Source organism: Chiloscyllium plagiosum, chromosome 25, assembly GCF_004010195.1.
Source record: "Chiloscyllium plagiosum isolate BGI_BamShark_2017 chromosome 25, ASM401019v2, whole genome shotgun sequence".
NCBI classification, from domain to species: domain Eukaryota; kingdom Metazoa; phylum Chordata; class Chondrichthyes; order Orectolobiformes; family Hemiscylliidae; genus Chiloscyllium; species Chiloscyllium plagiosum.
In genome coordinates this window covers 24,570,284-24,584,025 of record NC_057734.1, presented here as the reverse complement: position 1 = coordinate 24,584,025, position 13,742 = coordinate 24,570,284, and the positions used below count along the sequence as shown (strand labels likewise).

Here is a 13,742-nt window from a genome sequence, read left to right as displayed (position 1 = left end):
TTTGGAGGTGGCGGAAATGACGGCGGATGATGCGCTGTACATGGAGATTGGTGGGGTGGTAGGTGAGGACCAGTGGGGTTCTGTCCTGGTGGCAGTTGGAGGGGCGGAGCTCAAAGGCGGAGGAGCGGGAAGTGGAAGAGATGCGGTGGAGGGCATCGCCGACCATGTCGGGGGGGAAATTGCGGTCCTTGAAGAAGGAGGCCATCTCGGTTGTACGTTTTTGGAACTGATTTTTTTTTTGGTCAGTCATTTGGCAGCAAGTGATTAAAGCCTCTATCATCACTATCCATAGTTTCAGACAGTAACACGTACATAAAAGTGTATATTGCCACAGTAATTCGGACTTCTTCGGTGGCAGTTAACTGCACAGCCAATGTGGTTCAGGTTGGTCCCAATAGTACTGAATTCATTCCTAATTCCAGCTCAGGTGGTCCGTTGCCTCCTTCTAATGGAGGTTGCAGTACTGCGTCAACTGACTTGTCTTTGGGCTGAGAACTCAACAAGAATATGTCAAAAAAAAAGTCCAGGCAGGAGAAAACCATTGGTCCATTTAGCCTACTCTCAAAAACCTCCCAGCAGTGCCCTGGAACACAGTCCTGTCCTAGATGTAAGTTTGCTCACTGAGCTGGAAGGTTCGCTTTCAGACGTTTCATCACCACACTAGGTAACATCATCAGAGAGGCTCCGGTGAAGCACTGATGGTATGGCCCGCTTTTTATTTTTATTTCTTTTCATTTCTGCAGTCCCATCCTATATCCCAGTAGGATTCTAACCCACCCTTTAAAACCAATAGCTGTGGTTAACTTTTTTTGTGGCAGTTAATTTACTGCTTTAATCTTTTAGGCAAGCAGCAAATATAAATGACAGTCATAATTTAAAGTCCAAAATATAGCTGCTTACCTTGCTGGGTTTGTCAGTCTGTTGATCAAACACTTTTTCACAAAGTCTCAGTCCAGTCTCTTGCCTGATCTGCTGCAAATAACCCCTCATCATCTCTGAAAAAGTAACCAGAATACACATGATCATGAACAATCAATTCTCTGGACACACATTATAAATGACAATCAACTACCAAATCTCAATGTAAAGTACACTAGACATTTCAGCTTTGTTCAATGTAAAACAGTTAAAATTCCTGAATCCTTCAAAGTTAGAAGTAAAATATTTATTTTATGCAAAATTAGATCACATGCAAGGATGTGCATTCAATCCACAAAATATAATGTTCACTTATATTTTGTGTAAAAAGTGGACTGGACTACCAGTGTATATATCACATAATGGAGGGATTCAGGTTTAACCTTCTTCATTGACACTGAGCTCCTAGCCACACAATTGCAGTGGTTATCAAAAAGGAGTGAGAGAAAATTGGAATATTCAAAGCCCCTATTCCTACATTTCACTCGTTAATTTCAAACCTTCTCTGGTAAATTTCTAGAAGCAGTGAAAGGGTCTTTTTCTCAGAGGTAGTGTACAACTTGAATTGACTAAAAGCATAAATCGAGAAATTAAAAGGAGGATTCTGAACCATAAAGCTAAATTTTAATTTCAGTATTTCAGTATTTTTCAATCATAATGTGGAACTAAGCTTAAATCAGTATAAAATTTACTTGTGACTGAGGCATGACAAGCATTCTGCAATTTGTTTTTAAAATAAAAATATTAGTAGAAAAACTGACTAAATAAGTTTTTTCTTCCTTTAATAATAGATTATTTGATTGGAATGATGCTGCATCCTCATACCATCTTCCTGCTTGTGTCCTGGCTTTGCATACATGGCATTAAGAGGAAAGCCTGGCTCTCCAGGAATGGGAAAGTTAGTTATCCCCAAGGTGTACATTTCCTTCTCTCCTTGATTTTTGGAATTGCACTGTGTAAAATAGAAAAAATGAAAAGCTTGGTCACATTCCAAAATAATCCTGAAATATAAAAGGGATGAAATGCATGCTATTTTATGAAAAAAACACTATTAGCTCACAATTCACCACATGTGCAAAATACTGCAGCAGCCTCACTTAATAAGGGCTGCTCCTATTTTTCCACCATATTTGTAAAAACTTTTCATGCAAATGTTTAATGCAGCAGAAACATTCTAACCACCATTCCACCTCAATGAACTAACTTCCTGACTCCAGCTATAAAGCAAAGTCTTCAGATCACATATCTGCTGGGCGGAACTGGCTGGAGTAGCACCAAAATAGTTTGAAGCTAGTCTGCCTGTCAAACTTCAAGGCTGACAAAGCAAGGCAAGCGAAAGTTAAAGTGAGATTTTATAAAACAGTACTTTTTCTTACCTTTTGTAATCTTTTGAGGCACTCAGTAATATAAAGAGTGATATAAATCAAGGTTCTGTCAGCTTCGTTCTACAAAAAAGAACAGCTCGTTAGTTGAATATCTGACATGCAGCCTTGAAATGTTGGAACATATGAACCATTCCATTATTCAATTAGAGCATGGCTTAACTCAGTCATAAAGTCATACAGCACAGAGATAGACCCTCTGTCCAACTAATCCATGCTGACCGAGTTTCAAAACTAAACTAGTCCTACTTGCCTCCATTTGGCCCATATTTCTCTAAACCTTTCCTATTCATGTACCTGTCCAAATGTCTTTTAAATGTTGTAATTGCACTATCATCTACTTCCTTTGGCAGTTCATTCCACATATTAACCACTCTAAAAAAGATGACCCTCAGGTCCCTTTTAAATCTTTCTGCTCTCACCTTAAAAATTGCCCCTAGGTTTGAACTCCCCCATCTCGGGAAACGATCTTTGCTATTCACCTTATCTATGCCCCTCCTGATTTTTAAATAATTAACCATCTTGTTTCCACAACCCTTAATGTCTGCTCAGCAAAAAAAATACAATCCATCCTTCACAATTTTGATACATTTAGCCTTTACAGCATTTTGGTGGAATAGTATAGAATTCTATGAACAATCCTAATTTTAAAAATAACTCCCATTAAAGCATAAGCGATTAGTACAAGTAAAAGCTTTGAGTATCCTTTCATTTGTTCATGCAAAGTGGATGTTGCTGGGTAGGTCAGCGTTTAGAAGACCCTGATGGGAGTTATGCATGGGCCTTCTAGCAGTAGTCAGCAGAAAGAAAAGGCATTAAGAAAGGCACTATTACAGTAATTATGAGGGACTTCAATTTGTTGGCAAACTTGGAAAATCAGGTTGATAGCATATCCCAAGAAAAAGAATTCATGGCATGTCTGCTAGATGACGTTTTGGAGCAACTTGTGGTAGAGCCCACGAGGGAACAGGAAATTGTGGATTTACTGGTGTAATGAGGCAGACTTGATTAGGGAGCTTTTGGTGAAAGAACCCCTTGGGGGCAGTGACCACAACATGATACAATACACCCTGCAATTTGAGGGAGAAGCTGGAATCAGATGTAATGGTATTAGCAGTTGAGTAAAGCCAACTACAAAGATATAAGGAGAACCTAAAAAGAAAGACATTAGAACAGCAATGACAATAGATTCTGGGGATAATTCAGGAGACACAGCAGAAATTCATCCCAAGGAAAAAGAAACACTAAGGGAAGGGCGAGGCAGCCATGGCTGACAAGGGATGTCAGGGACAGGATAAAAGCAAAAGAGAAAGTATACAATATGGTGAAGATTAGTGGGAAGTCTTTAAAAACCAGAGGACAACCGAAAAAGCAATAAAGTGATTGATGATAAAATAGGAGGATAAGTTGGCTAATAACAAAAAGATTGTAAATTTTTTTCAAGATATCTAAAAAGGTAAGAGAGAGGCAAGAATGGACGTTGGACTGCTGCAAAATGAGACTGGAGACATAGTAATCTAGAATAAAGAAGTGACAGAGAAACTGAACAGGTACTTTGCATCTGTTTTCACAGTGGAAACCACCAGCAACGTACAAGAACTTCACGGGAATCAAGGGGCAGAGGCGAGTGCAGTGGCCATCACTAAGGAGAATATGCTACAAAAATTGAAAGGCAGATAAATCACCCAAACCAGATGGATTCTAAGCCATGCGTCTGAAGGAGCTAGCTGAGGAGACTGTGGAGGCATTGCTGGTACCTTTTAGGAATCACTGGAGTCAGGGAGGGTCCTGGAGAACTGAAAAATGATTTAACATTACACCCGATTAAAAAGGGACGGAGGCAGAAGATGAGAATTATAGGCCAGTTAGCCTGACCTCACTCATTGGTAAGATTTAACCGTCTATTATTCAGGATGAGATTGCGGAGTACCAGGAGGTTCATGGTAAAATAGGGCTGAGTCAGCACAGCTTCGTCACGAGGTCATACCTGACAAATTTGCTAGAATTCTTTGAGGAGGTAACAAGCAAGTTAGAGAAAAGATAGCCAGTGGGCATGATCTATTTGGATTTCCAGAAGGCCTTTGACAAGGTGCTGCACAAGAAGCTGCTAAATGAGTCCATGGTATTAGGGGCAAGATATTGGCATGGATAGAGGTATAGGTGACTGTCATAAGGCAGTGAGGGGAGGAAAAGGTCTTTTTCAGGATGGCAGCCGGTGATTAGTGGAGTTCCACAGGCTCTGTGTTTGAACCACAACTATTCATGTTATACATTGTTGTTTAGTGATCACTATTAGAGTTAAGACAATAAATTGTTATTTTTCTTTAAGTAGTGGAATTTAGGAGTTCTCCATCACTCTATAGTTAACAGATTGCGAGAAGAGATGAGGCAAGCTTTTCTGGGTGTTTGGTTTAATTATCAGAGAAATTTGCCTCCATGTTGTAACGCCTGGGTACAGTGGACAGGGAGAAGATGTTTCCAGTCATAGTAGAGACTATAATCCAAGGGCACAGCCTCAGGGTGAAGAGAAAACCCTTTAAAACTAAGATGAAGAGGATTTTTTTCAGTCAGATGCTGGCGAACCAGTAGAACTCATTGCTACACAAGGCTATGGAGGCCAAGTCTTTGTGTGTCTTTAAGACGGAGATAGATAGGTTAAGATTAGATTAGATTCCCTACAGTGTGGAAACAGGCCCTTTGGACTGTGGAAGGAAACCGGAGCACCCAGAGGAAACTGATGCAGACATGGGGAGAATGTACAAACTCCACACAGACAGTCACCCAGCTTTCTTTGTAAAGAGAATCAAGGATTGAGAAGCATGTCAGCCGTGACCAAATGGTGGAGCAGATCCAATGGTCCGAATGGCCTAATTCTACTCCTATTTCTTAATGCCCATTCTTAACTGCCCTGGAGAGTGACGGTGAATGATGTTTTTTTGAAAAACTGCAGTCCAGTTTTTAATATGAAAATACATAAGAATGCAAAACAGACAATGTCTGCTAGCTATGTGCCCATGATGACTTATCAGTATCTAAACGAGTAAGATTTTTTGTAGCATTTAATAATTAAGGTCTAGTTCTTACACGAAATAAGGAATTATTTGTTTCGCCATATTAGTTTTATATTTTATACTTAACAGGCTTGTTATCTATGTATCCTTGTGAAAACATCTATTTTTTTTGATCCCTACTGAAGTAGGAGGAAAGTGGAGAATTTGCTTTCACTCTGTAATGATGCAACATATGGATCAATTAGTAAAATGCGCACAAAAATCCACATCAAGTCTTCTTCTGACCTTCTGGCTCATTAAGATATGTTAAGATACTTGGACATCATGGCTGATGTCAAAAATAGATCTAAACATATGTACCACAATTTCTGTGCCAGTGATCTCTGTGTTACATTATATAATGCATTATTTCCTCTAATACATAACAAATTATTCATATATTTTATTCACAAAGAATCTTTAAAATTGACAAATCAAAAAACAAACTTACCTTTATTTCATAGTTTTTGAAGAAAACATTTGCCTTAAAATAGTAGATTGCTTCATCAATGACATCAGTGTCTTTGGCTGGAAAAGATAATTATTGATAATCAAATCTTAACTCCTTAAGCATAACAACAAATTAATAATTTGATTTCATTCTTCCATCAGGAGAATGAGTTATAGCCACATAGGTCTATAGCACAGAAATATGTCCTTGGGTCCATTAGGTCAAAAGCACTACCACCTACCTATTCTAATCATGTTTTCTAGCTTCTGGCTTATTGTCTTGAATATCTTAGCATTGTAAGTACACATCTAAATACCTCTTAAATATTATGAAGTTTCCTGCTTTTACCACCCTTACAGGTAATGAGCTCCAGATTCCATCCACCTTCTGGATCAAAATATTTTTCCCTCTCATTCCCTCTAAACTTCCTCTCTCTTATATATTAAATGTACACCCTCTGGTCATTGTCCCCCACCAAGGGGAAAAGTTCATTCCTTGATTAAACTCCAAACTTGATTAATCCCTCGCCAATTAACTCTTCCTTCTTCAGGCAGCAATGTTCCAAACAAAGAAGCATCTCCGCTTGGAGAACTCTCGGCATGAACTATGATGCATGGTCTGGTTTCTGGATCCAATCACGCCCTATCAGTCTAACATGTGTCTTGTGGTAACTGTTGAAAACTTAACTTATATTACTTTTGACTTAGAATGTCAAATCATACTTAGTGGCTGATATAGGTACTCTTTCTTGGGCCATCAGGTGAATAGTACAAAAAAAACCCTTAAGCTAACTTTTCACCTCTCTCCACATGACTAACCCAAGAAAACATAAGGACTGCAGACATGTAGAAGCACCACCACCTGTAAATTTCCCTCCAACACACACAACTTTCTCATTGGAAATATTTCACTGTCCCTTCATTGCTACTGGGTCAAATCTCGGAAATCCCTTCCTAATAGCATAACCTTAAGTACTGTGGTGATACAGGAAGGCAGCTCAGCAGTATCTTCTCAAGGGCACCTAAGGATGGGTCATAAATGCTAGCCTAGCCATCGACACTCACATTCCATGAAAATTTATTTAAATCTATCTTGCTAGTGACATTAGAAAATATAGTTGCACTTTCCCTCAATACCATTCTCTCAAGTTTTCTCTACCCAGGAAAAAAGTGGGAGAAACATTTTCCCTTAATAGATGGGTCAATAACTAGCAAGTAGAGCTTTAAGGTAAGGAGCAGGAGGTTTAAAGGGGATTTGAAAAATTTCCCTCCTCCGCCAAGAGGGTTGTGTCTAGAACTCAGTGCCTGAAAGGGTAGCAGAGACAGGAACCCTCAAGTCTTTCACAAACTATGTATATGTGCACTTGAAAATTAGAATAAATGTTTGATTCATGTAGATATGATGGGCCTAAGGGCCTCTTTCCATGTGATAAAAACTCAATGACAGAATAACCTACGTCAATATGTCAACCAACAGCACTCTTAAATACAAGTACCAGGCCAAAAAATGACAAAACGTGACATTATAGTTTCTAAAACATAACTTTTTAAATTTTCAGCATTTCTCCAAAAATCAACTAGAAATCCAGCTGTGGCAAACTGCTTCTGACAAGCAAATTTTATAAATGGAATAATAGACACATTCTTTGTATATTTGGTACTTAAATCATAACAAGAGCAGAATATATTTAACCTTAGAGAGCCCTTTACTCTCTTACTGAATGACGGTAGATAATAACAAATAAGTATACCCACAAACATTCCCCTAGGCAGTAATTTCTATCACAACCATGCTGCTGAATGGAAATGTGTCCATTTGTAAACTAATGTGTATTTTCCTCCCTAGCACCAGGACATTTTTGAAAGATCTTTCTACAATTATTAACTTGTTTGAATTACAAAGCTAATACTTATGCTGCTACGCACAACTGTACAAACTGAAACAGCTATTCCATAATTTTTACAAAAATCAATCTCAAAACTTACTTTCTTTGGGAGCGGGTCCTTTAAATTGGGTCTTAAGCGGCAATAATGCCATGTTTCCAATCAGTTTTACATCACTATCCATAAGGGTTGAATGATAAGCCTGAGAGAGGAAAAGAAGTAGAGTCATGGAGACGTACAGCACAGAAACAGACCCTTCGGTCCAACTTGTTCATGCCAACCAGATAGCCCAACACAATCTAGTCCCACCTGCCAGCACCCAGCCCATATCCCTCCAAACCCTTCCTATTCATATACCCATCCAGAAGCCTTTTAAATTCAAAGTGTCGTTTCGTTTCGTGGCTAGTTGATGTTCGTGGATGCAGATCGTTAGCTGTCTTCCAGTTTGTCCTATATAGTGTTTTGTGCAGTCCTTGCATGGGATTTTATACACTACGTTAGTTTTGCTCATGCTGGGTATCGGGTCCTTCGTTTTGGTGAGTTGTTGTCTGAGAGTGGCTGTTGGTTTGTGTGCTGTTATAAGTCCTAGTGGTCGCAGTAGTCTGGCTGTCCACAACTCACCAAAACTAAGGACCCGATACCCAGCATGAGCAAAACTACCACAGTAGCGCTTCACAGGAGGCTCCCAAGCACTGAGGATGTCACCTAGACAGGGGACGAAACGTTTGCAACAAAAACTTCCAGCTCAGCAAACAGAACCACAGCAGCCTTTTAAATGTTGCAATTGTACCAGCCTCCACCACTTCCCCAGCAGCTCATTCCATACACGTACCACCCTCTGCATGAAAAAGTTGCCCCTTAGATCTCTTTGATATCTTTCGCCTCTCAACCCAAACCTATGCCCTCTAATTCTGAACTCCCCCACCCCAGGGATAGACCTTGTCTATCTATCCTGTCCATGCCCCTCATAATTTAATAAATCACTATAAGATGCCGGAGGAAACACCACAGTAGCGCTTCACCTCAGCCTCAGCCTCTGATGCTCCAGGTAAAACAGCCCCAGCCTATTTAACCTCTCCCTATAGTTCAAATCCTCCAATCCTGGCAACATCCTTGTAAATCTTTTCTGAACCTTTTCAAGTTTCACACATCTTTCCAGTAGGAAGGAGACCAGAACTGCATGTAATATTCCAACAGAGGCCCAAACAATGTCCTGTACAGCCACTACATAACCTCCCAATTCTTGTACTCAATACTCTGACCCATAAAGGAAAACATATCAAACGCCTTCTTCACTATCCTATCTACCAGCGACTCCACTTTCAAGGAGTTATGAACCTGCATTCCAAGTTCTCTTTGTTCAGCAACACTCCCGAGGACCTTACCATTAAGTGTATAAGTCCTGCTAAGATTTGCTTTCCGAAAATGCAGCACCTCACATTTATTTAAATTAAACTCCATCTGCCAGTTCTCAGCCCATCTGATCAAGATCCCAATGTAATCTGAGGTAACTTTCTTTGCTGTCCACTACACCTCCAATTTTGGTCTCATCTGCAAACTTACTAACTATACCTCTTATGCTCACATCCAAATCATTTATATAAATGAAGAAAAGTAGTGGACCCAGCACCGATCTTTGTGACACTCCACTGGTCATAGGCCTCCAGTCTGGAAAAACAACCCTCCACCACCACCACCCTCTGTCTTCGACCTTTGAGCCAGTTCTGTATCCAAAATGGCGAGTTCTCCCTGTATTCCGTGAGATCTAACCTTGCTAACCAGTGTCCCATGGGGAACCTTGTTGAACGCCTTACTGAAATCCATATAGATCATGTCTACTGCTCTGCCCTCACCAATCCTCTCTGTTATTTCTTCAAAAACACAATCAAGTTTGTAAGACATGATTTCCCATGCACAAAGCCATGTTGATTATCCCTAATCAGTCCTTGCCTTTCCAAATACATGTACATCCTGTCCCTCAGGATTCCCTCCAACAACTTGCCCACCACCGAGGTCAGGCTCACCGGTCTATAGTTCCCTGGCTTGACCTTACCACCCTTCTTAAACAGTGGCACCACGTTAACCATCCTCCAGTCTTCCGGCACCTCACCTGTGACTATCGATGATACAAATATCTCAGTAAGGAGCTCAGCAATCACTTCCTTAGCTTCCCACAGTGTTGTAGGGTACACCTGATCAGGTCCTGGGGATTTATCCACTTTTATGCATTTCAGTACATTTAGAAATATTGCCCTTCTCTAGCATTCAGTCTTAACTGGCATATTACTGTCAAAAGTAATCCACATTTTATTTGTAGATGGTTAAGGTCAACACTTCAAACCACAACTTCCAGTAAAGTGGATGCACTCAGTGAAGGATAGCATTTGATAACATCCTAAAACTAAAGTTTTTCACCTTATAAAGCTAAAAGGTGTCAAAATTCATAGCAATATCAAAATGATCTTGCTTAGGCCCAAATGGCCCACTTCCTGATTTTTCACATCTTTAATTTTCAGTTCACTTCATAAAATCCCTTCAGCAACAATTTAGAATGCTTCGACGCACGAAGGTTTGGAGGGGGAATAAAGACATTCCAGAAACTTACCGGCATTTTACAACCTGCAACAGAACAAGCGCCGAGGATAATTTGGTCCTGCTTCCGGCACTCTCAGCGCTTCCGCCAGTCCCACCCTGTCGGCGGCGTGCGCGGCGTCGAGCGGCCGTCCGGGGACGTGCGCGGCGTCGAGCGGCCGTCTGGGGACGAGCGCGGCGTCGAGCGGCCGTCCGGGGGGGCATGCGCGGTGACGTCACTCCCACGTGACACGGTCCCGGGTGATCCTGGCGATAGGTTTTAACGTTTTACTGGAAGACATTTCTTCCGCCCCACCCCATCGTATGTCAAGTGTTGGACTGTAATTCTCAATCTCCTGATTCAGCTTTCACTTGTAATATTACATCTAATTCTGAACCCCACACTTTCCGAAGCATGTGAAGGCTTTAAAGGGAGTATAGAAAAGATTCAGAAAACTTGTCGCCGGCACGAAGGACTCTCGCTACGTGAGGAGCTAGAGGGTTGTCCTTGACGAAAACATTGAGAATGGTATTCAAAACAATAAAGGACCGAAAAGAGCACGCAGGGAGAAACTGTTCCCAATTGGCAGAAATATAAAGAACCAGTAACCACCGATTTACGGAAATTGGCAAAAGACCTGGGGGGCAATTTTTTCACCCTGTATGGAACAAGCTGCCAGAGGGAGTGGTGGAGCTGGTACAATTACACATTTAAAAGGCATTTGGATGCGGACATGAATAGGAAGGGTTTAGGGGGATATAGGCCAAGTGCTGACAAGTGGGACGAGATTAGTATATGGTCAGCCCAGACGAGTTGGAGCAAAGGGTGTGTTTCCATGCTGTACATCTTTGTGACTCTATAACTGAGATCAAGTCGAAGGAAACTTTTTTAACATGGTAAATGACTAGGTTAGGAACTGGAGTGCATACACAATCAAAAAGTGTGGTGGATGTAGATTCAGTTGTAACTTTCAAAAGAGAATAGGTAATTAGTTGAAGAGTAAAGTTTTGAGTAGTTGCAAGGAAAAGGTTAGAGAATGAATCTGACAGAGATTTGGCAAGGTCAAGACTGGTTTAATGGCTTTCTTCCATGATTCATAAAATTACAAGGAACAGGAGCAGGAATAGGCCATTTGGCCCATCTATCCTACTTCCCACTCTGTGCATAAAAGTGTGCCTGCCCTCGGAACCCTGGACTCCCTTCTAGATCAGTCTACCAACTGCATCATGAGGATATTCAATCAATCACCCAACATTCTCTTCTTGCTGTGGAAGAAAATTCCACTAACTAATGATCCTGTGAGGGAGAAGACAATTTTTTGGTGTAGACATTGCTACTAATGCAAATATATCCATCCTTTGAAAATAAAAACATACACTAAGAGCAGATTTACCAACTCCATGTACACTTATACCAAGATTTCTGTATTTCACATTCCATCTCCCCTACGTTAAAGGCTAGCATTCTGTTTATCTTCTTCATTACTTCCCCTTACTTTCAAGAGATGGATGAACTGACTTATTTTGAATGTTTTCAAATATAATGCTTGTCTCTTGTTTAAGTGCAATTTGTCACAGCAGATTAGGCAGTGTGAATTAATGTGACATCTTCAGCAAACTGAAAGCTCTTAAAGTTAATTATAATTTTGTGGTTGCAGAGCATCAGCCAAGCAGCTCTCTGATTTCTGCTAATTAGGCAATATCCTGCTAATATATCACTCCCAACACCATAGGCTACCACATACAAGCCAGGACATAGAATACAGCACAGAACAGACTCTTCGGCCCTCGATGTTGCACCAACCGGAGAACTATTCTCAGCTCGTGCCCCTACACTATTCCATCATCGTCCATGTGCTTATCCAAGGATTGTTTAAATCTCCCTCATGTGGTTGAGTTGACTACATTAGCAGGTAGGGCATTCCACAACCGTACCACTCTCTGCGTAAATAATCTGCCTCTGACATCTTAAATCTATCACCCCTCAATTTGTAGTTATGCTCCCTCGTACAAGCGGACGTCATCATCCTAGAAAAAGACTTTCACTGTCTACCCTATCTAATCCTCTAATCAAATCCCCTCTTAGCCTTCTTCTTTGCAATGACAACAGACCCAAGTCTCTCAGCCTTTCCTCATAAGACCTTCCCTCCAGACCAGGTAACATCCTGTAAATCTCCTCTGCACCTTTTCCAATGCTCCCACATCCTTCCCAAAATATGGCGACCAGAACTGTACACAATATTCCAAGTGTGGCCGCACTAGCATTTTGTATAGTTGCAGCATGATATTGCGGCTCCGGAACTTAATCCCTCTACGAATGAAACCTGACACACCATATGCCTTCTTAACTGTACTATCAACTTGGGTGGCAACTTTCCAGGATCTATGAACATGGACTCCAAGACCCCTCTGCACGTCCACACTACCAAGAATCTTTCCATTGGCCCAGTACTCTGCCTTCCCTGTTATTCTTCCCAAAGTGCATCACCTCACATTTAGCTGCATTGAACTCCATTTGCAATCTCTCAGCCCAATTCTGCAGATTATCCAAGTCTTCCTTCAACTGGTTACATTCTTCAAAACTGTCCACTACTCCACCAACTTTAGTATTATCTGCAAATTTACTAATCCATCCATCTATGCCTGCGTCCACGTCATTTATAAAAATGACTAACAGCAGTGGTCCCAAAACAGATCCTTGTGGCTCCAGGCTGAATATTTTCCATCAACCACCACTCACTGCCTTCTTTCAGAAAGCCAGTTTCTAATCCAAACTGCTAAATCACCCTCAATTCCATGCAACCTTATCAAAGGCTTTACTCAAGTCCATGTATACCACATCAACTGCCCTACCGTCATCTACATGTTTGGTCAGATCAAATATCAAATATCTTTTGGAAATTCAAACACCCAACACCTACTGCTTCCTCTTTATCTACTTTATTTATTACAACCTCAATGAACTCTAAATTTTCCAAATATGATTATGACAAGATGGGAGTGAAGGTGATAGGTGGGAAGGAAGATGGACAGGTAAGACAATTAAAGAGGTCAGTGCCAGGTTGGAAGGTTAGATCTGGGATAAGGTGGGGTGAGGGGAAATGAGGAAACTGGTGAAATCCACATTGATCCCATGTGGTTGGAAGGACCCAAGGTGGAAGATGAGGCATTCTTCCTCCACTGCATGTCCTTGGCAGTGGGAGAGGGGGGAGTTAAAGTGTTCGGCCACAGCAGGGTGGGGTTGTTTCATGTGTGTCCCAGAGATGTTCTCTGAAATATTCTGTAAGTAGGCATCCTGTCATCCCACGTAGAGGCACATAGCCATGCATGGAAGTACAGGATGTGGAAGGATCCTTTAGGGCCTAGGATGGAAGTGAGGAGGTAGGTGTGGGTGCAGGTTTTGCACTTCTTGCAGTGACAGGCAAGGTGCTGCAAGTTGAGGGTGGGTTGATGGGGAGTGTGGACCTAACAAGGGAGTCACAGAAGG

At 41.2% G+C, this 13,742-nt stretch overlaps 2 protein-coding genes across 2 annotated transcripts in view; one reads left to right on the top strand and one right to left on the bottom strand.

Moving 5' to 3' along the window:
• Positions 1–1,835, top strand: part of ube2g1b (ubiquitin-conjugating enzyme E2G 1b (UBC7 homolog, yeast)) — a 30,151-nt gene extending 28,316 nt beyond the window's left edge. Inside the window, exon 7 of the transcript XR_006315384.1 lies at positions 1,710–1,835. The gene's annotated coding sequence lies outside the window, so the exon portion shown is untranslated. The remainder of the gene's footprint in view (positions 1–1,709) is intronic.
• The window catches only part of arpc3 (actin related protein 2/3 complex, subunit 3), a 15,446-nt gene extending 5,047 nt beyond the window's left edge, over positions 1–10,399 (bottom strand). Inside the window, exons 1-6 of the mRNA XM_043715699.1 lie at positions 10,290–10,399; positions 7,787–7,886; positions 5,802–5,878; positions 2,295–2,363; positions 1,744–1,870; positions 901–995 (exon numbers count right to left, since the gene is read on the bottom strand). Of these exons, the coding sequence (XP_043571634.1) occupies positions 901–995; positions 1,744–1,870; positions 2,295–2,363; positions 5,802–5,878; positions 7,787–7,886; positions 10,290–10,295 (474 nt within the window). The 5' untranslated portion in view covers positions 10,296–10,399. The remainder of the gene's footprint in view (positions 1–900; positions 996–1,743; positions 1,871–2,294; positions 2,364–5,801; positions 5,879–7,786; positions 7,887–10,289) is intronic.
• Positions 10,400–13,742: the final 3,343 nt, after the last annotated feature.